At 40.8% G+C, this 21013-nt stretch overlaps 2 protein-coding genes and 2 long non-coding RNA genes across 4 annotated transcripts; 2 read left to right on the forward strand and 2 right to left on the reverse strand.

The window, feature by feature from the left end:
* The first annotated feature begins 479 nt into the window (after positions 1–479).
* On the forward strand, positions 480–2133 carry LOC148911211 (uncharacterized). The gene has a single exon (XM_089030018.1). The coding sequence runs from the start codon at positions 561–563 to the stop codon at positions 1908–1910; it is 1350 nt and encodes a 449-aa protein (XP_088886144.1). The 5' UTR covers positions 480–560; the 3' UTR covers positions 1911–2133.
* A 10930-nt stretch (positions 2134–13063) lies between these two features.
* On the forward strand, positions 13064–15389 carry LOC148911212 (uncharacterized). The gene is made up of 2 exons (XM_089029517.1): positions 13064–13445; positions 14187–15389. Exon 2 carries the CDS (start codon positions 14397–14399, stop codon positions 15375–15377), a length of 981 nt encoding a protein of 326 aa, XP_088885643.1. The 5' UTR covers positions 13064–13445; positions 14187–14396; the 3' UTR covers positions 15378–15389.
* On the reverse strand, positions 13102–14200 carry LOC148911213 (uncharacterized). The gene is made up of 2 exons (XR_016119713.1): positions 13892–14200; positions 13102–13477 (listed from the first exon to the last, which is right to left on the reverse strand). It is a non-coding gene; the product is annotated as an uncharacterized LOC148911213 (long non-coding RNA).
* A 4126-nt stretch (positions 15390–19515) lies between the features above and the next one.
* On the reverse strand, positions 19516–20607 carry LOC148911214 (uncharacterized). The gene is made up of 2 exons (XR_016119714.1): positions 20305–20607; positions 19516–19890 (listed from the first exon to the last, which is right to left on the reverse strand). It is a non-coding gene; the product is annotated as an uncharacterized LOC148911214 (long non-coding RNA).
* Positions 20608–21013: the final 406 nt, after the last annotated feature.

The raw sequence follows: 21013 nt of genomic DNA on the forward strand, positions 1-21013 counted from the left end.
CTTAGCAAGAGGAACGAAGTTCAAACCCTTGCTAAGAACTGAAACTTCAGAATCAGAAAGAGGTAAATCTTCGGGAATGGTGACAACGGAATGACTGAAGACATTGTGATTGCTATGTTCAACATGTGTAAAAAGGCGGTGCAGTAGTTGTCTGGCGTTCTGACCTGTATAAACAGGAGGCTTTACGTCAACTCTCTGATACTAATTTTTATTGTGAAGTGGATAAGGATCTTACCCCTGACAATCAAAAATTAGTTAAAGACACTGTTAACTCTTTCATTTCTGATGGCTCTTTACCCTCCACTGCTAAAAACCGTTTTGTTATTACTCCTCGTACTTCTCACGTCTATTTTCTTCCTAAGATTCACAAAGCTAACAACCCTGGCCGTCCTATTGTTTCTGCTTGTAGTTGTCCTACCGAACTCATCTCTAGCTATCTAGATTTTCTCATGCTGCCTATTGTTCAGTCTTTACCTACTTATATTAAGGATACTAATCACGCTCTTAGTATTTTTAATGATTTTCGCTTTCCTGATAACTCTTCTAAGCTTTTGTTTACTATGGATGTCAAATCTTTGTATGCTGTTATTCCTAATGATGAGGGCCTTCGTGCTCTTCAGCATTTTTTCGATCTTCGTCCTGTCCTCGAGCCCAGCACTCCCACTTTGTTACGCTTAGCTGAACTTGTTCTTACTCTTAATTGTTTCTCTTTCGGTTATCGGTATTATCGGCAGATAAACGGTGTTGCTATGGGTACTAAGATGGGCCCTAGTTATGCCAATTTGTTTGTTGGTTATATCGAAAACCTTGTTTTTCAACAATATACTGGACCTAAACCTGAGTTTTTTGGACGGTATATTGATGATTGTATTGGTGCTACTTCTTGTTCGCGTAATGACTTAGATTCTTTCATCTCTTTTGTTAACTCTTTTCACCCTGCCTTAGACTTTACGTGGGAGGTTAGTGAAACATCAGTCACTTTCCTTGACATCTTGCTTAGTGTTAATGACGACCGTCTTAGCACTAGTGTCCATTACAAACCTACTGACTCTCATTCTTATTTACTCTACTCGTCTTCTCATCCTAAGCACACTCTTAACGCTATTCCGTTCTCGCAATTTCTTCGTCTTCGTCGTTTGTGTAGTGATGATCTTGATTTTTCTGTTAAATGTTCTGAGATGCGTTCCTTCTTCCTTAAGCGTAATTATCCTGCTCATGTTATTGATCGCGCCATTCGTAAAGTTTCTACTATTGATCGTACCACCGCTCTCACTCCTCACACTCGTCCCTCTAATGACCGCATTCCTTTCACTCTTACGTATCATCCTATTAACATTTCCATTAAACCCATTGTTAACCGCAACTTTTCTCTGCTTGACTCTGATACTCGCACTTCTGCTATTTTCAACAACCGCCCTCTCTTTTCCTATAAACGTGATCGTAATCTCCGTTCTTTCTTGGTCAAGGGAGTTCTTCCCTCTAACAAAGAACCTGGTACTTTTCGCTGTTCTCGTAAACGTTGTTATACTTGTCCTCACATAGTCTCTCACACTTCTGTTGTCGGTCCTAAATCAACTGTTAAAATCACTGACCATTTTGTTTGTACCACTTCTAATGTTGTATATTGTATTAAATGTACCCGCTGTAATCTTTTGTATGTGGGCGAGACTGGCCGCCGTCTTGGTGATCGCATTTGCAATCATCTTTATGATATTCGCAATAACGATCCCACTAAACCAGTTTCCCGCCATTTTAATCTAGCTAACCATTCTCTTTCTGACTTCATTGTTTTCGGTCTTTCTTTGCTTAACGGCAACAATGATTGTCGCAAGACCAAAGAAATGCGGCTCATTCACCTATTGGGCACTCTTAGTCCCAACGGGATTAATGAACGCTTTATTTTCAACTAACCTTTTCTTTTGTCTTTTGATTGTTTGTTTTTGTTTCCTTGCCTACCTTGCTCTCATTGGTTTCTTTTGTCTTATTCTATCATATATACACTCCTTTCTACCACTTCTTTCTCTTTTACTCCGACGAAGGACTAGCGTCCGAAACGTCAGTAAGTTTTTTCATCTTTTCACGGTGTATAATTTACCTTTTCATCATTACTGTTTCATTAGAAACACCGACGCAGCTCACACTAGTTTTTAGCTAGTTATATCTCTTGATTTTAAATACAAACTAACACCCCCACCTTGACGATTTCTGTCAAACCTATACAATTCATAGCCTTCAATACCTACTAGAGAACTTGGGATAGTAGGGTCAAGCCTGGATTCATTTATAGCAAGAAGATCAAGGCTCTGATTTGCGACCCATATCCTCAGTTCATCAATGTGTTCGAGTAAGCTAGCAATATTCAACGAGGCCATTTTAAAACCTCTTACCTTTGGTATGTTATGGCCAGAAATTGATACGTTGGATTGATTTGAAAAGCTTTCCTCTATTGGTACTCTACCTAAGGATCAAGTAAAATTAGATTTAATATGACTATTGAAGTCTTTGGCGATGGCTCCTATGCCGGCTCGGTTGAGGTGGAGTCCCTTGTCATTCAATTCTTTGGTTGTGATTTTGTGCTTTATAAGAGTCCATCCTCGGTTTGAACAGAAGGATCCAAGCCGCTTGTTAACATCTATTCTGGCAGTTTCAAGCATACTGGAGTCTTGTCGAGCGGTAATTTCTGAAATTGCTATTTTACACTCTGGAAGGGCATTCTCAATGCTTTCACATACTTCAACAATCTTATCTGTTACGGTACTTGGAGTATCACTTTTAAGGTTGTTGGTTCCCGTATGCAATATTAAGCTATTAGGTTTTCTCTTGATAATTGGTTTTATATAATCTTTCAAGTCATCAGCAGTTGCACCGGGAAAGGAACGAATAACCACGAGATTGTCCTTATTAGACATTCTCCATCCTTCTAGTTTACCAATAATTGAGTCACCAACGATAATTGTTGTCTTCCGATTCTCTTTGTGGGACTTATCCGGCTGTGTTGTCTCACTTTCATCAGGGCAGGTCGCTGGGGCTTCACTAGATTTATCTATGGTTTGTGAACTCTGCTTCTTTCTCTTTTTTTGCCTCTTTTTCCCTTTCACTGAACTGTTGTTGCTTGTAGTTAGAGGTTCTATCCGTTCTTCAGTTTCATGCATCTGCATAGTTCTTTCTGTCATGTTAGGCCCAAAGAAAGGGTTTTGAAAAGGGTGGGTCCCAAGAGGAAATGAAGGCATTAGGTTATTGTTGTGGGTAATGATGCCAATTGTTGCCAAGAGTTTTTCGCGTTCGTTTTGTAAATGTTTGATAGTCTCTTTATGAATAATAATTTCTTGTTTCAACTTTTCGATTTCTTCGTTTACTTCAATTTCTTTAAAGACTTGTCTTTTTATCAGGCTGACTTCTGCAATTAAATCTTCTACTTTTTGGGTCAGTGGGTTAATAGTGGACTCATCACTTAACAGTAACGTTGGAGTGGTTGGTTGATAAATAGGCACTTGTACTATGTCTTCGTCAGGAAAAAACTCTAGGAGAGCTTCTCTGAGTTTTTCATAATTCGACCCATAAAGTTTAAGATTTCCCGTTGTGGTATAGAAACGTACCGATGCGTCTTGAATCTTATAAGTAAAAGCTTTGTGGAGTTTATCTTCACTTACTTCACCGGCGTCTTCGTCAGGAGCATCAAGGACAAGCCGGATTAGTGTCTTCAAATATTCGAAATTTCCTTTCCATTTAAGTTGTTGGTCGTCTGATAAGTCCAGTAGTGGCTTAAGACTTTCCATCATTAGTTTCAAGGATATTTGGAAGGAAATCGTTTGTAAGATTTGATAAAATTTGAAATTTTCTTGGAGCTCACTAATACACGTCCGTCCAGAGTGAGTACATGCGCATAGTGCATAGTGTGTAAGTGTGTGTAAGTGTGTGTAAGTGTATGTAAGTGTATGTTAGTGTGTAAAGGTGTGTGTAAGTGTGTGTAAGTGTGTGTAAGTGTGTGTAAGTGTGTGTGTAAGTGTGTGTAAGTGTGTGTAAGTGTGTGTAAGTGTGTGTAAGTGTGTGTAAGTGTGTGTAAGTGTGTTGTAAGTGTGTGTAAGTGTGTGTAAATGTGTGTAAGTGTGTGTAAGTGTGTGTAAGTGTGTGTAAGTGTGTGTACGTGTGTGAAGGTGTGTAGTGTGTGTAAGGTGTGTTACGTGTGTGTAAGTGTGTGTAAGTGTGTGTAAGTGTGGTAAGTGTGTGAAGTGTGGTAAGTGTGTGTAAGTGTGTGTAAGTGTGTGTAAGTGTGTGTAAGTGTTTGTAAGTGTGTGTAAAGCTGTGTGTAAATGTGTAAAAATATGTGTAAATGTAAGTAAGTGGTGTAGAAGTGTTTGTAAGTATGTGTAAGTGTATGTAAAGCGTATTGTAAGTGTGTGTAAGTATGTGGGGTACGTGTAGTATGTGTGTGTGTGTGTGTGTGTGTGTGTGTGTAAGTGTATGTGTGTGTGTACGTATGTATGAAAGTGTGTGTAAGTGTGTGTTAGTGCTTAGTGTGTAAGTGTGTACGTAAGTGTGTGTGTGTGTGTGTGTGTGTGTTGTGTGTGTGTGTATGTGTGTGTGTATGTGAAAGTGTGTGTGTGTGTAAGTGTATGTGTGTGTTGTGTGTGTAATGTGTCTGTAAGTGTGTGTGTAAATGTGTGTAAGTGTGTGTTGTGTGTTGTGTGTGTGTATGTAGTGTGTGTGTAAGTGTATGTGTGTGTGTGTACCTATGTGTGTGTGTGTGTGTGTAGTGTGTGTGTGTGTTGGTGTGTGCAAATGTTTGTAAATGTGTGAAAGTGTTTGTTAGTGTGTCAAGGTGTGTGTAAGTGTGTATTTAAATGTGTGTAAATGTGTAAAGTGTGTGTGTGGTGTGTGTAAGTGTGTATGTTGTGTGTGTGTGTGTGTGTGTGTGTGTGTGGTGTGTGTGTGTGAAATTATGTGTTGTATGAAAGTGTGTGTGTGTGTGTGTGTGTGTGTATGTTGTGTGTAAAGTGTTTGTGTGTGTGTTTGTAAATGTGTGTGTGTGTTAGTGTGTGGTGTGTGTGTGTGTGTGTGTGTGTGTGTGTGGTGTGTGTGTGTGTGTGTAAGTGTGTGTGTGTTGTGTGTTGTGTGTGTGTGGTGTGTGTGTATGTGTTGTTGTGTGGTAAGTGTGTGTTGTAAGTTGTGTGTGAAATGTGTGTACTGTGTGTGTCCGTGTGGGTGTGTAATGTGTTAAGTGTGTGTTGTGTGTGTAAGTGTGTTGTTAGGTGTGTAATGTGCAGTGTATGTGTGTTTGTGTGTCTGGTGTGTGTGTGTGTGTGTTAACTGTCCTGTTGCAAAGTGTTGTAGTGTTGTGTGCGTGTGTAATTGTGTGTAGGTGTGTGTGTTGTAATTCTGTTGTTAATTGTGTAAGTGTTGTAGTGTGTGTACGTTGTGTCAGTGTGTGTAAGTGTGTGTCAGTGTGTGTCTTGTGTGTAAATGTGTGTACATGTGTGTAAGTGTGTGTAAGTGTGTGTAAGTGTGTGTGTGAGTAATGTGTGAAATTTGTGTGTGTTGTAAAGTGTGTTGTAATTGTGTTGACTGTATGTTAGTGTGTAAATGTGTGTGTATTTTGTTGTGTAATGTGTGTGTAAATGTGTGTTAGTGTGTGTTTGTGTGTGTAAGTGTATGTTAGTATGCAAAGGTGTGTGTAAGTGTTTGTAAGTGTGTGTAATTGTGTGTAAGTGTGTGTAAGTGTGTGTAATTCTTTGTAATTCTGTGCAAGTCTGTGGAAGTGCGTGGAAGTGTGTGGAAGTGTGTGGAAGTGTGAGTAAGTGTGTTTAAGTGTGTGTAAGTGTTTGTAAGTGTGTGTAAAGCTGTGTGTAAATGTGTATAAATATGTGTAAATGTAAGTAAGTGTGTGTAGAAGTGTGTGTAAGTGTGTGTAAGTGTCTGTAAGTGTGTGTAAAAGTGCGTAAGTGTGCGTAAGTGTGCGTAAGTGTTCGTAATTGTATGTAAGGGTGTGTAAATGTGTGTAAGTGTGTGTAATTTTGTGCAAGTGTGTCTAAGTGTGTGTAATTTTGTGCAAGTGTGTGTATTTGCGTGTAAGTGTGTGTAAGTGTGTTTTAGTGTGAGTAAGTGTGTGTTAGTCTGTGTAAGTTTGTGTAAGTGTGTGTAAGTGTGTTTAAGTGTGGGTAAGTGTGTGTATGTGTGTGTATGTGTGTGTAAGTGTGTATGTAAATGTGTGTAAATGTGTGTAAATGTGTGTAATTGTGTGTAAATGTGTGTAAATGTGTGTAAATGTGTGAAAGGGTGTGTAAGTGTGTGTGTGTATATGTGTGTGTGGGTGTATGTAAATGTGTGAAATTATGTGTACGTATGTATGAAAGTGTGTGTAAGTGTGTGTAACTGTATGTTAGTGTGTAAGTGTGTGTGTAAGTGTGTGTAAAGGTGTGTAAAGGTGTGTAAGTGTGTGAGTGTGCGTAAGTGTGTGTAAATGTGTGTAAATGTGTGAAAGTGTGTGTAAATGTTTGAAACTGTGTGTGTAAGTGTGAAGAGAGTGTGTGTAAATGTGAGTAAATGTGTAAGTGTTTGTAAGTGTGTGTATGTGTGTGTAAGTGTGTCTAAATGTTTGTAACTGTGTGTATAAGTGTGTGTAAGTGCGTGTAAGTGTGTGTAAGTGTGTGAAAGTGTGTGTAAGTGTGTGTAAGTGTGTGTAAGTGTGTGTAAGTGTGTGTAAGTGTGTGAAAGTGTGTATAAGTGGGCACTGCTAAACAGCGAAACACCGAAGCGAAACACCGCATCGAAACACCGGAACGAAAGAGATACAGATTCTTGATATTACAAATATCATGCAATAAGAAAAATAAAGGAAATCAAAATACACGATAGTACAATGATACAAAAGCGATAAAGCTTACCATCATGCCCGTGTTACATACAGTTAAACACACTTACACACACACTTACTTTACTTACACTTACACACACTTACACACACACCACAGACATACACACACTTACATAAACTTACACACACTTACAAACACTTACACACACTTACACACACTTACATACACTTACACACACAGTTACAAACATTTAGACACACTTACACTCACCTACACACACTTAAACACACTCAAACACTTACACACCTTTACAAACACTCACACACACTTAAACACACCCTTAGACACACATACACCCACTTACACCCACTCACACACCCTTTACCACACCTTTACACATGGTTACACACACTTACACACACTTACGCGAGCTTACAAACACACATACACACACTTACACACACAGTTACAAACATTTACACACACTTACACACGCTTAGACACACTTACACACACTTACATACACTTACACACAATTACACACACACTTAAACACATTTACACACATTTACACACATTTACTTACAATAACACACACATGCACACACTTAAAAACACCTTTACATACACTTACACACGCTTACACACATTATGATATATGATCCGTATCGATCGTTTATTACCTTTTATAAACAATGTCGTTTCGCTGTCTATCAATGCAATTCTTTCTCGAATTTGAAGTATTCCAATGGATCTTTTAATAAAACAAGCATTAGTCTTAACTGCTTCTGTCTCTAGTATTTACACCAAAAAAATTGTGAAAAAATGCTAAAGCCCTCGGGCGACGCCATGTTTATTTATACAAAAGCACAGGAAGCCCAGCTCCTAACAAAGGAGGCCCAACATTTTGATAAAGGAATCTGTCATAAAATATCGTTTCCTAAACTGCAGGTGGTGATTATTAGTGTTTTAAGAGCGACTTTCTGTAAGAGTCGACCAAACATCGGCACAAGTCAAAAAATCGATTTCGTTCATATTTTGTTTTTAGATAGCCCTTAGTGTAAAATAAATCGAGGTGTTGTTAGTTTTGAAAAAAAAAGATTTTTTCCCACGAAATTTACGAAAATAGATTTCGCCCAAATGCAGGTGGAAAATGACCGACGAGGTCAAGGAATTTAGTACGAAAATAAGCGCATCCTACAGCTAAACTACTTAACAATTTTTTCGGTTGGTACTTTTTACCAAAGGAATAGGTATTCCTCTTGCTTTTCGTTGTATTTATTCTAGAATATTTGGTGATTTAAGATTCGAAAAAAATTTTCTACCGTGTACACTTTTTCCAAAGTTTAAAAATGCAAATTAAGGCCTTAAAATACTACTTATAAAAACTATGTGCGGAGATACCAAATTATTCAAAACCTACACCCAGAGGATTATCTAATGTATTTCTATCAGATTCAAAAGAAAAATCTCTGGGCAAATCATTTTTAGCTTTCCGTTGAGGTCTTTTTACGATCTCTATTTCGCGATATTTCAACCGTAAACAGCTTGTTGCGTTACCTCCACCGACGTGACTATAATTTTAATTGCAATCATTCCATCGCTAAATTTTGCTAAAACTAGGGGATCAAACCAAGAAAAAGACATCATAGTAATATCCAATACATTTCAATTGCGATATATTGACATATTTTATCACATACTTTTTTAACTCATTCTATTGGGTGACACAAAGCATGCTTTGTCGGTAAAAAGTATATGTGAACTAACCGCCTCCAATCTCACATTATTGTGATTGATATATGCTTGCGCAAGATCTTCAGCGTGACTTTGAAACAGCTGAACTGTCCTCATTTAGATGCAGAACATTTCCAAACATTCAACATATATCAACATCATAAAAATGGTGCGTGTTGCCAACCAGCGAAATTCACTCGTGTAAATAACTTGAATTAGGCTGCGTTCATAATGTATGAAAGGGGAGAGGGGGGGGGGCAGGTGAAATTGAGGGGGGATCGGGAAAATTTTGGTAGGAAAAAGGGGGGATGCACAATTTTTGAAAGAAGCTACAAGCCTTGCTTAGGGGGGATTGCATTTTTTTGCATGACTTTAAGGGGGATGTTGAGAATTACTCTGGATATTTCAAACTTCTACCTGCCCCCCCTCTGCCATACATTATGAACGCAGCCTTATATAACAACAACAACAAAACAAATAAAAATCAATACTTTTATAATATTGCATAAAGATGATTAGGATTAGTAACGCATTTTATCGAATTAATTATATGAACATTTATATATACAGAATATATATGTACGTATGACGTGTATGTGTGGAATATGTGAATATAGATATTATGCGCATACATAAACATACGTATATACTCGTAGAGTGCACGCACTAAAACCCTGAACATTAAATAGTACTAATTAGTACTATTTCATACAGAATCCTTTGTTTTCTATTGTTTAATTATCACTATTTAGTGCTAAAAATTAGTATCTGTTTCACGGATTTAGTGTGAACACTCTAACTTATTTGGAACTAAGTTGATATGCAACTATGCACAAAACGCCAAATAAATATGTTTGTCTGTCTATAAAAAGTTAATACACTTATTTCAAAAAAGTTAGTCACCCGAAAAGCTATAAAGCTGAGGCCGACAAGGATTATGGGTAGATTCATTTTACACGTTCAACCGCTTGATAACTGTTCATGGACTTGCGAATCTTTTACCGGTTATAGTCTCACCTCTTCTGAGCATCATCGAGCTGCAGTTTGTATTAATAAAGCTTTGTATGTATATGCTTCCTTGAAATGAAAAGTTTCCCATGATGCTCATATCAGTGATCTCAGCTTTCTAGGTTTTTGGTGACTAACTTTATTGAAATAAGTGTATACATTTATCTCTGAAACGATAATTAATATAGATCTTAGACTTGCTGCAGTACTTCTTGGTCGAAGTGGCCGGGAAGTACTCCAGCGAGAGAGATAGATGCCTGGGTTGGTGTGAAAGATTACAACACAACAAGGAAAAAGATTTTAAAAAATAACCAATGTCAAACCCTCCTTTGGGGTATTGGTATTTGTTATTGAATATAGGATACTTTTATCAAGTTAGCGTTATTTACCAAATGTCAAAAGTAGTACGAAGGAGGACTAACTACCACAATGTGCGTATTTTCGTCAGAATGCAATTTTCATATATCTTCTTCACTAGAAGCCGAGAATCAATTTCATCTATACCAGCTTTTTCAAGAGCAGGAACAGGACTTGCCTAGTTGTTCGAGCTTGTCTGATATACCTTCTTGCGTTTGACGGGTAACGACTCGACAGACTTATTTCTGTCTCTTCGATCATAGCTACACGGACCTCCAACTATAGAACTATTAAAAAGAACAAACCACTTCCATGTTTATACAGTGCTTGCTGAACTTTCCCATGGAAAGATGGCACGTGAGTTTAATCATTGCGGCAGTCAACTCAGTGTTAGTTTCATGCATTATCAAAACAATGTTTATTGAAAGAAATTGCTATTATTAAATGCTACTGGATTAGCAAAACCGTATTTTGAAAATCCAATGAAAGAGCAGCTAAATAAAATAAAGTTAGTTCACTGATATATTTAGTTTGAGAGTTATTGCTGTTCGATTTTCATCTGTGTGTTCATTTTACTGACAAAGCATGCTTTGTGTCACGCAATAGAATGAGTTAAAAAAGTATGTGATAAAATATGCCAATATATCGCAATTGAAATGTGTTGAATATTACTATGATGTCTTTTTCTTGGTTTGATCCCCTAGTTTTAGCAAAATTTAGCGATGGAATGATTGCAATTAAAATTATAGTCACGTCGGTGGAGGTAACGCAACAAGCTGTTTACGGTTGAAATATCGCGAAATAGAGATCGTAAAAAGACCTCAACGGAAAGCTAAAAATGATTTGCCCAGAGATTTTTCTTTTGAATCTGATAGAAATACATTAGATAATCCTCTGGGTGTAGGTTTTGAATAATTTGGTATCTCCGCACATAGTTTTTATAAGCAGTATTTTAAGGCCTTAATTTGCATTTTTAAACTTTGGAAAAAGTGTACACGGTAGAAAAATTTTTTCGAATTTTAAATCGCCAAATATTCTAGAATAAATACAACGAAAAGCAAGAGGAATACCTATTCCTTCGGTAAAAAGTACCAACCGAAAAAATTGTTAAGTAGTTTAGTTGTAGGATACACTTATTTTTGTACTAAATTCCTTGACCTCGTCGGTCATTTTCCACCTGCATTTGGGCGAAATCAGTTTTCGTAAATTTCGTGGGAAAAAAATTTTTTTTTTTTCAAAACTAACAACACCTCGATTTATTTTACACTAAGGGCTATCTAAAAACAAAATATGAGCGAAATCGATTTTTTGACTTGTGCCATGAAAATTCGATTTTGGTCCATCCTTACAGACAGTCGCTCTTAAACTCTTCCATCATTCACGTTAGCACACACCAAACTACATAGTCTTGCAGCCAGAGCTCCAAAGTCGTTGCTTTTTTTGATTTGGGGGCTGCAGCTAGTGTAGCGGCTGAGAAATTAAGGATTTTCTTGGGGGAGTCCTTGCTAATTCACCAAAATGCTCTTATAAGCAAATGTATGTGAACACAACAGGAACTTTGCCAATTCCTTTGGCAACGTCATTTCGTTTGGAAAACCGAATTTTCTTGACCGTTTTCGAGAGGGGAATCATGTTCAACAGCAAATTTCCAGCTAAAACACGTCTTTCTAGTAGTTTTCACCTCCCCCGGGCCCTCCCCCCAGCGTTGGCGCTGTGTCCCAAACAATGGCTGTGGATGTTCTATACTCCACATTACATTGTGCCTTTAAACTCTTCCATCATTCACGCTAGCACCCACCAAACTACATAGTCTTGTAGCCCGAGCTCCAAAGTCGTTGCTTTTTTTGATTTGGGGGCTGCAGCTAGTGTAGCGGCTGAGAAATTAAGGATTTTCTTGGGGGAGTCCTTGCTAATTCACCAAAATGCTCTTATAAGCAAATGTATGTGAACACAACAGGAACTTTGCCAATTCCTTTGGCAACGTCATTTCGTTTGGAAAACCGCATTTTCTTGACCGTTTTCGAGAGGGGAATCATGTTCAACAGCAAATTTCCAGCTAAAATACGTCTTTCTAGTAGTTTTCACCTCCCCCGGGCCCTCCCCCCAGCGTTGGCGCTGTGTCCCAAACAATGGCTGTGGATGTTCTATACTCCACATTACATTGTGCCTTTAAACTCTTCCATCATTCACGCTAGCACCCACCAAACTACATAGTCTTGTAGCCCGAGCTCCAAAGTCGTTGCTTTTTTTGATTTGGGGGCTGCAGCTAGTGTAGCGGCTGAGAAATTAAGGATTTTCTTGGGGGAGTCCTTGCTAATTCACCAAAATGCTCTTATAAGCAAATGTATGTGAACACAACAGGAACTTTGCCAATTCCTTTGGCAACGTCATTTCGTTTGGAAAACCGAATTTTCTTGACCGTTTTCGAGAGGGGAATCATGTTCAACAGCAAATTTCCAGCTAAAATACGTCTTTCTAGTAGTTTTCACCTCCCCCGGGCCCTCCCCCCAGCGTTGGCGCTGTGTCCCAAACAATGGCTGTGGATGTTCTATACTCCACATTACATTGTGCCTTTAAACTCTTCCATCATTCACGCTAGCACCCACCAAACTACATAGTCTTGTAGCCCGAGCTCCAAAGTCGTTGCTTTTTTTGATTTGGGGGCTGCAGCTAGTGTAGCGGCTGAGAAATTAAGGATTTTCTTGGGGGAGTCCTTGCTAATTCACCAAAATGCTCTTATAAGCAAATGTATGTGAACACAACAGGAACTTTGCCAATTCCTTTGGCAACGTCATTTCGTTTGGAAAACCGAATTTTCTTGACCGTTTTCGAGAGGGGAATCATGTTCAACAGCAAATTTCCAGCTAAAATACGTCTTTCTAGTAGTTTTCACCTCCCCCGGGCCCTCCCCCCAGCGTTGGCGCTGTGTCCCAAACAATGGCTGTGGATGTTCTATACTCCACATTACATTGTGCCTTTAAACTCTTCCATCATTCACGCTAGCACCCACCAAACTACATAGTCTTGTAGCCCGAGCTCCAAAGTCGTTGCTTTTTTTGATTTGGGGGCTGCAGCTAGTGTAGCGGCTGAGAAATTAAGGATTTTCTTGGGGGAGTCCTTGCTAATTCACCAAAATGCTCTTATAAGCAAATGTGACAGAGTCAAAAGACACTATTTTGGACAGTAATTATTTAGTCATAAATCTATATTTTTAATTAGGAATGCCTCGTGTACACATAGGAATGTAATTCTTTAGTTAACTGTTTGCGTGGAAAATGCGTAAGCAAGAAATAATTTCCGTACGTAATTACATTACAGTGAGTCATGCCTAGGTTTGGCGCTTGTTTACGTAAGTTCGTGTTTGGGACATCCTGTTTGCGCCTAGGGCGTGCAACATTGCATAGGATGTGTAAGGTCTTAAGAATGCAGGTTTTTCCATAAAAATAGGCCCAAACTAAGCTTAAATCAGTGTAGTAAAAGTTCTTGAAGACGTTGCACATATCAAGACAAGGAATTCTCTACGATGTAAAGGTATGAATCTTTGAAGCCTTTTACACTTATACCTAGGATAGATTTAGGACAAATCTATGTTAATATCGTTAACTAGTCGTTATATTTTATAGCTTAGATTTTCTACATATTTGTTAAGCATTCGTTTCATGTTGTTGTAATTCTAGTCGCATTAGCGCGTAATTTAGTACAAAGTTATTCACGCAGTAGTAATTTAGTAATCACGCTGAGTGTATCTTGTCTTTTAAACTCTTTAAAACGTTTACTATAGGATCGCTACCGCCTTACTCGCTTGTTTAACCTTTTTACTACGATAAATAGCCTTCACTGCGGGATAAAAGACCTTTTCTTTCCAACCTTTAATTTGTTCGCTACTTAAACTCTACACTCAAGGTCATTGTCGCGACCGCGTGTTCAGTAAACCGTGTAATTCTTAGTTTGTCATAAACAAAGGTTAAAATACTTACCTAAAGCCATAGTTAGCCTCTAGTCAATTTTTCCTATTGCTTTTTCCATTGGTTTAGTTCATTTTAAACGGTTTACCGACTTGTACATTAAACTTTGCAACCTAGTAATTTTCACTCGCGTATTGTAAACACTGCTAATCAGTATGCAATATTCAAATTACCTGTGACGTAATTTACGTATTTCCGTTTCTAGTTATATCTAGCAAGACTGTATTCTATTCATAACTTTTTAGCTATTTAGATAAGCTACAAATTTATTTTATCTCATTGTAAATATTTTTCTTGTTTTCATTAGAGATATCCTGTAATCTCGTTCCCGTTTTTTTTTCATGTATTGTAAAGTTGTGTGAATTTTTCAATAAATTCTTTTGTCAAAACCACTTGCAATCTGATTCATAGCTGAGCGCCTTGCCGCCGGTTACATTTTTGGTGTCAGAAGTGGGATTGCAAGAAAGTTGACATTAGTAGTTACTGATTATTTACCAACGGGAACAAGATTGAAATCATGGCGGAAGAAGCTGTGGCTGCACTCACAGAGCAATTGGCTGCACTCAAGGCACAGCTGGATGGCATGCAGGCTGAAGGAGGACCCCCTGCCCAACCTGTTCCTGCACCAGTGGTACAAGTGACAGTGCCAAGGGAGAAGAAGCTGAGAAAGTATGCTGGTGGCAGAGACGACAAGGTGCTTGAAGACTGGATAGCGGATGCACAGAGGTCTGTGGCTGCCCAAAAGTTAACTGATCAAGAGGCGGTGGATTTCCTGTACCATAGCTTAGAAGGAGCGGCTCGAGATGAAGTTCGACTAAGGCCTGCGGATGACTGGACAGACCCGGAGGGTTTCTTCAGGATTCTGAGAGACGTCTTCGGAGAGAAGCTCACCAAGACCCAGCTTCTCCAGAGGTTTTTCGCCAGAAAACAAGGTGACAGGGAGCCCATCCAGGACTTTGCCCATGCCCTGATGTCGATGGCGGAGCACATAACCAGAGTACACGTAGGAGCCCTGGAAAACAAGGACCAGAACCTCAGAGACACATTCGTTGAGAACTTGCGTGACAACCTGTTGCGCAGGGATCTCAAGCGCTATATCAGAGAACATCCCGAGAAGACCTTCAACGAGGTGAGGCAAGAGGCCTATCATAGCTCGGAAGACACAGATAGAGGAGCACATCGCCATGCAGCAGCCAAGGAGGTGTTGGTGGAGAGCAACCAAGTAAATGCCATCCAAGAGCTTACAGCAGGACAGAAGGCCCTGGTGGAGAGGCTCATGCAGCAACAAAAATTGCTGGATGAGCAGCAGAAGCTGCTAACCCAACTTACCATGAAGTTAGCAAGCCCATCACCACCACGAAGTCCCCCACGTGGTCCGAGGAGATGTTACAACTGCCACGAGCTTGGACATCTTCGGCCGAACTGCCCAAAGCCCCTGAAAGACAAGGCACCAGCAGCACCACAGAAGGAGTCAAACTCCAGCTCTCCACGGCAGTGAGCCACGCCGTGGAGAGGAACTGTAATGGCTCTAATTCTCTTTTTCAGAACGAAAAGTTTGTCGGGACAAGTCCCACAGTGGTGGCGAGGATTGGCGGAGTACCTGTGAAAAGCTTAGTGGATACGGGCTCCATGGTTACCCTCATCACCGAGTCGTTCTACAGGGAAAAGCTACAGCCAACCCTAGGAGACCTACACCCTGAAACAAGATTACTGCAGCTGCGAGGAGCTAACGGTTTGGACATCCCTTACATTGGATATATCGTCGCTGCAGTAGAGATCGGAGGAGTGGTGGTCCCTGGGTGCGGCATCTTCATCACGAAGGACACAGCAGCCACTACAGTCATGCAGAGGAGGGTACCTGGCCTACTGGGAACCAACGTTCTTGGGCAGGTGCCCCAATACCAACAGATCCTGCAAGATGAAGAGAAGAAGAGTAAACGTAAAACTGGGTTCGTGAAAGTAGCCGGCTCAGACAAAGTCTGGGTCCCTGCTTTCACAGAATCTGATATCTTGGTCACAGGCCCATCATGGGGCACTGATGCTGTGATCGAACCCCTTGGTGTACCAGTAGAAGGAAACCTCACCGTGGCCAGTACTCTCGTGGATACTACCAAGACGTGTTACTATGTCAGAGTTGCCAACCAGACGGCAAAGGACATATGGCTAAAGCCGAGGACGCGGATTGGAATTGTGCGAGAGGGAGAGATGGTCAAGAGAGGAGAGCAGTTGGAGTTCCTACACGGGAATAACATGGTGACAGTGTGCTGTAACCTTAGTGCTGACCCTCAGATGCCACCCCAACGGGAAGCTGTGGGCAAAGTACGATGGCAAAGGATACAGACACCCCCTCACGGGATTACCCTGGAACATTTCCCCGGAACGGAACTTCAGAGGGAGAAAGCTCTCCAGATGTTCGGAAGAAATGAAGAGGTGTTCGCTTCATGTAAGGAGGACCTTGGCTGTACAAAGACAACATATCATCGCATCTACACAGACGATGATGTGCCTGTCACAGAGCGTTACAGAAGGATTCCTCCAAACCAATACCAGGAGGTGCAACAGCATCTACAAGACTTGCTAGAAAAAGGAGTGATATGTCCAAGTGAGAGTAACTATGCCTCCCCAATAGTGCTTGTACGAAAGAAGTCTGGAGCCTTGAGGATGTGCGTCGACTACCGGAAGCTGAACCAGAAAACCAAGCGTGATCAGTACCCCCTACCAAGGATAGAGGAATCACTGGAGGCACTGCGTGGCGCAAAGTACTTTTCCACCATAGATCTGGCATCAGCCTACAATCAAGTTGAAGTCCATCCTGATGATCAGCACAAGACTGCGTTCACAACGCCCATGGGTTTGTTTCAGTACACTCGGATGCCGTTTGGACTACAGAATGCCCCAGCGACCTTCCAAAGGTTGATGCAAGGAGTCTTCCGAGAGGACATACTTCGCACCCTGATGGTCTACCTGGACGACATCATAGTCTTCTCATCCACCATTGAAGAACATCTTGAGCGGTTGGAAACGGTATTCAGTAAGCTGAAGCATCATGGATTAAAGGTTGAACCAACCAAGTGTCAACTCTTCAGAGATCGGGTGTCCTATCTGGGGCACGTGGTCTCTGCTGACGGTGTCGAGACAGACCCTGAAAAGACAAAGGCAGTTAACGAGTGGCCAGTTCCCCAGACAGTGCGCGATGTGCGATCATTCCTTGGTTTCGCGTCTTACTACAGAAGATTTGTCCCCAAGTTCGCTCAAGTGGCAGGTCCGCTGCACAAGTTAGTTGCTGAGCTCGGGAGCGGAGGAAGTAACAAGACCACCCGGAAGCAGATTGGAGTACTGTGGACAGAAGAGTGCCACAAGAGCTTCAACAAGTTAAAGAATCTACTAACCTCAGCACCAGTACTGGCCTACCCGGACTACACCAAGCCCTTCATCCTAGAGACGGACGCGTCCAACGAAGGATTGGGAGCCGTGCTGTCCCAAGAACAGGACGGAAGAGTCAAAGTGATCGCTTATGCCAGCCGAGGCCTGAGAGGTGGAGAGCGAAACATGGAGAACTACTCATCAAGGAAGCTGGAACTACTAGCCTTGAAGTGGGCTGTATGTGAGAAGTTCAGGGAGTACCTGCTGGGATCGAAGTTTGTCGTCTACACAGACAACAACCCGCTGACATACCTACAGTCAAAGAGTAAGCTGAAAGCTGTGGAGCAGAGGTGGGCTGCAGAATTAGCAAACTTCAACTTCACGATCAAGTACCGCCCTGGACGTCACAATCAGAATGCAGATGCTCTAAGTCGCATCAACCGAGATGAAGAACCAACCACAGTTGAAGTAAGAAGTACCCTAGCCTACTCTACCAATACTACAGACCTACCAGAAGAGGTACGTCAACATTTGATGGTATCAGCAGCGTTCATAAGCAACACAGAGACAAGTGCGCTGGAGGAGCAAGCAACCTCATTCCCAACCACACCTCTCACAGAGATCCAACGACTACAGCAGGAGGACCCATGCATCAGTCGTCTCCTCCACTACCGAAACCTTGGACGTCGGCCAAGTAAAAGGCAAAGCCAACAAGAGACAAGGGATACAAGGAAGTTGCTTAGTCACTGGAACAGGATTGAGGAAAGCCATGGAGTTCTCTACCGCCGTACAGGAGTCAGACAGGGAAGTGAGCTTCGGTTACTGCTACTCCCCACATCAATGAAATCACAAGTACTGAAGGGTGCGCACGATCAATGTGGACATCAAGGACAAGACAGGACAGAACAGCTCTTGAGGAAAAGATGTTGGTGGCCCGGTATGCAAGGAGATGTGAAGCAATGGATCTCAAATTGTGAAAGATGTGTCATTGCCAAAGGATCCTACCTTCCAGTCAAGACGCCGATGGGCAGCCTACTAGCTACTAGGCCATTGGAAGTGCTAGCGATGGATTTTACCTTGCTTGAGCCTGCAACAGATGGAAGAGAAAATGTCCTCGTGTTAACAGATGTGTTCACAAAGTTTACAATTGCTGTACCTACCCGTGATCAGAAAGCTACAACCGTAGTCAAGACCCTGATTAAAGAATGGTTCCTTGTGTATGGAATCCCCCGAAGAATACACTCTGACCAAGGCAAGTCATTTGAGGCAGAACTAGTCAAGGAGTTGTGTGCAGTGTATGGAATTAAGAAGTCAAGGACAACCCCCTATCATCCTCAAGGAAATGGGCAGTGCGAAAGATTCAACCGTACACTACATGAGCTTCTAAGAACTCTACCAGCAGAAAAGAAAAGAAGGTGGCCTGAACACCTGAAAGAGTTATGTTACGCCTATAATGCTACGCCACATGCAACGACTAGATACTCACCCTTCTACCTGATGTTTGGTAGAGATGCAAAGCTACCTTTGGACATTCTACTTCCTGATGATGACAGACAAGTGACAGTAGACAACCAGCAATGGATTACCAAGCACCAGACTCGTCTACGAGAAGCTTATACCACTGTGACACAAAACTTGAAGGAAGCTGCTACCGTCAGAAAGAAGATCCATGACCAGAAGGGCAGAGCACTGGCCGAACCACTACAAGTTGGAGAGCGAGTACTCCTTCGCAACCGTAAAGTCAGAGGAAGAAACAAGATTCAAGATAAATGGGACAACCAAGTGTACAAAATCGTCGAACGAAGAGACAACAATACATATGTCGTTGAAAGAGCTGATGGACATGGAGGAGATAAAGTTGTTAGTCAAGGAGAAATGCAAGTGTGTCCAAGACCAATGCTGGAGATACGAGGACGACACAGGCAAGCTGACAGGTCTAGACAAACATGTACTGCATCGCCAGAATCATCAGATGAAGAAGATGACATTGGAGGAATGACAATCGCCTTTCAACCAATGACAGAACCAGCTGAACCTGATGATGATGATGATAGTGACGATGCGTCTGAGGAAGAACTGGCTGCACCTGTACTCCGACGTTCCACAAGGACAACGGCAGGCCAACACAGCAACCTCTATAATCTTCCAAGTTCCGCACTTCAGCACTGACGAGTCCACCTGCGTATCATTGTTCCTGAATTTGCTCGAGGACGAAGCAAACAAAAAGGAGGGGCAAGTGTGACAGAGTCAAAAGACACTATTTTGGACAGTAATTATTTAGTCATAAATCTATATTTTTAATTAGGAATGCCTCGTGTACACATAGGAATGTAATTCTTTAGTTAACTGTTTGCGTGGAAAATGCGTAAGCAAGAAATAATTTCCGTACGTAATTACATTACAGTGAGTCATGCCTAGGTTTGGCGCTTGTTTACGTAAGTTCGTGTTTGGGACATCCTGTTTGCGCCTAGGGCGTGCAACATTGCATAGGATGTGTAAGGTCTTAAGAATGCAGGTTTTTCCATAAAATAGGCCCAAACTAAGCTTAAATCAGTGTAGTAAAAGTTCTTGAAGACGTTGCACATATCAAGACAAGGAATTCTCTACGATGTAAAGGTATGAATCTTTGAAGCCTTTTACACTTATACCTAGGATAGATTTAGGACAAATCTATGTTAATATCGTTAACTAGTCGTTATATTTTATAGCTTAGATTTTCTACATATTTGTTAAGCATTCGTTTCATGTTGTTGTAATTCTAGTCGCATTAGCGCGTAATTTAGTACAAAGTTATTCACGCAGTAGTAATTTAGTAATCACGCTGAGTGTATCTTGTCTTTTAAACTCTTTAAAACGTTTACTATAGGATCGCTACCGCCTTACTCGCTTGTTTAACCTTTTTACTACGATAAATAGCCTTCACTGCGGGATAAAAGACCTTTTCTTTCCAACCTTTAATTTGTTCGCTACTTAAACTCTACACTCAAGGTCATTGTCGCGACCGCGTGTTCAGTAAACCGTGTAATTCTTAGTTTGTCATAAACAAAGGTTAAAATACTTACCTAAAGCCATAGTTAGCCTCTAGTCAATTTTTCCTATTGCTTTTTCCATTGGTTTAGTTCATTTTAAACGGTTTACCGACTTGTACATTAAACTTTGCAACCTAGTAATTTTCACTCGCGTATTGTAAACACTGCTAATCAGTATGCAATATTCAAATTACCTGTGACGTAATTTACGTATTTCCGTTTCTAGTTATATCTAGCAAGACTGTATTCTATTCATAACTTTTTAGCTATTTAGATAAGCTACAAATTTATTTTATCTCATTGTAAATATTTTTCTTGTTTTCATTAGAGATATCCTGTAATCTCGTTCCCGTTTTTTTTTTTCATGTATTGTAAAGTTGTGTGAATTTTTCAATAAATTCTTTTGTCAAAACCACTTGCAATCTGATTCATAGCTGAGCGCCTTGCCGCCGGTTACACAAATGTATGTGAACACAACAGGAACTTTGCCAATTCCTTTGGCAACGTCATTTCGTTTGGAAAACCGAATTTCTTGACCGTTTTCGAGAGGGGAATCATGTTCAACAGCAAATTTCCAGCTAAAATACGTCTTTCTAGTAGTTTTCACCTCCCCCGGGCCCTCCCCCCAGCGTTGGCGCTGTGTCCCAAACAATGGCTGTGGATGTTCTATACTCCACATTACATTGTGCCTTTAAACTCTTCCATCATTCACGCTAGCACCCACCAAACTACATAGTCTTGT

Source organism: Actinia tenebrosa, unplaced genomic scaffold (assembly GCF_029948245.1).
Source record: "Actinia tenebrosa isolate PJP-AT-01 unplaced genomic scaffold, QUT_ActTen_1.0 PGA_scaffold14__42_contigs__length_11649687, whole genome shotgun sequence".
Classification (NCBI taxonomy): domain Eukaryota; kingdom Metazoa; phylum Cnidaria; class Anthozoa; order Actiniaria; family Actiniidae; genus Actinia; species Actinia tenebrosa.

Coding starts and splice junctions, on each gene's coding strand:
- LOC148911211 (XM_089030018.1), top strand. CDS start 561: ATGGATGTCAAATCTTTGTATGCTGTTATTCCTAATGATGAGGGCCTT.
- LOC148911212 (XM_089029517.1), top strand. CDS start 14,397: ATGGCGGAAGAAGCTGTGGCTGCACTCACAGAGCAATTGGCTGCACTC.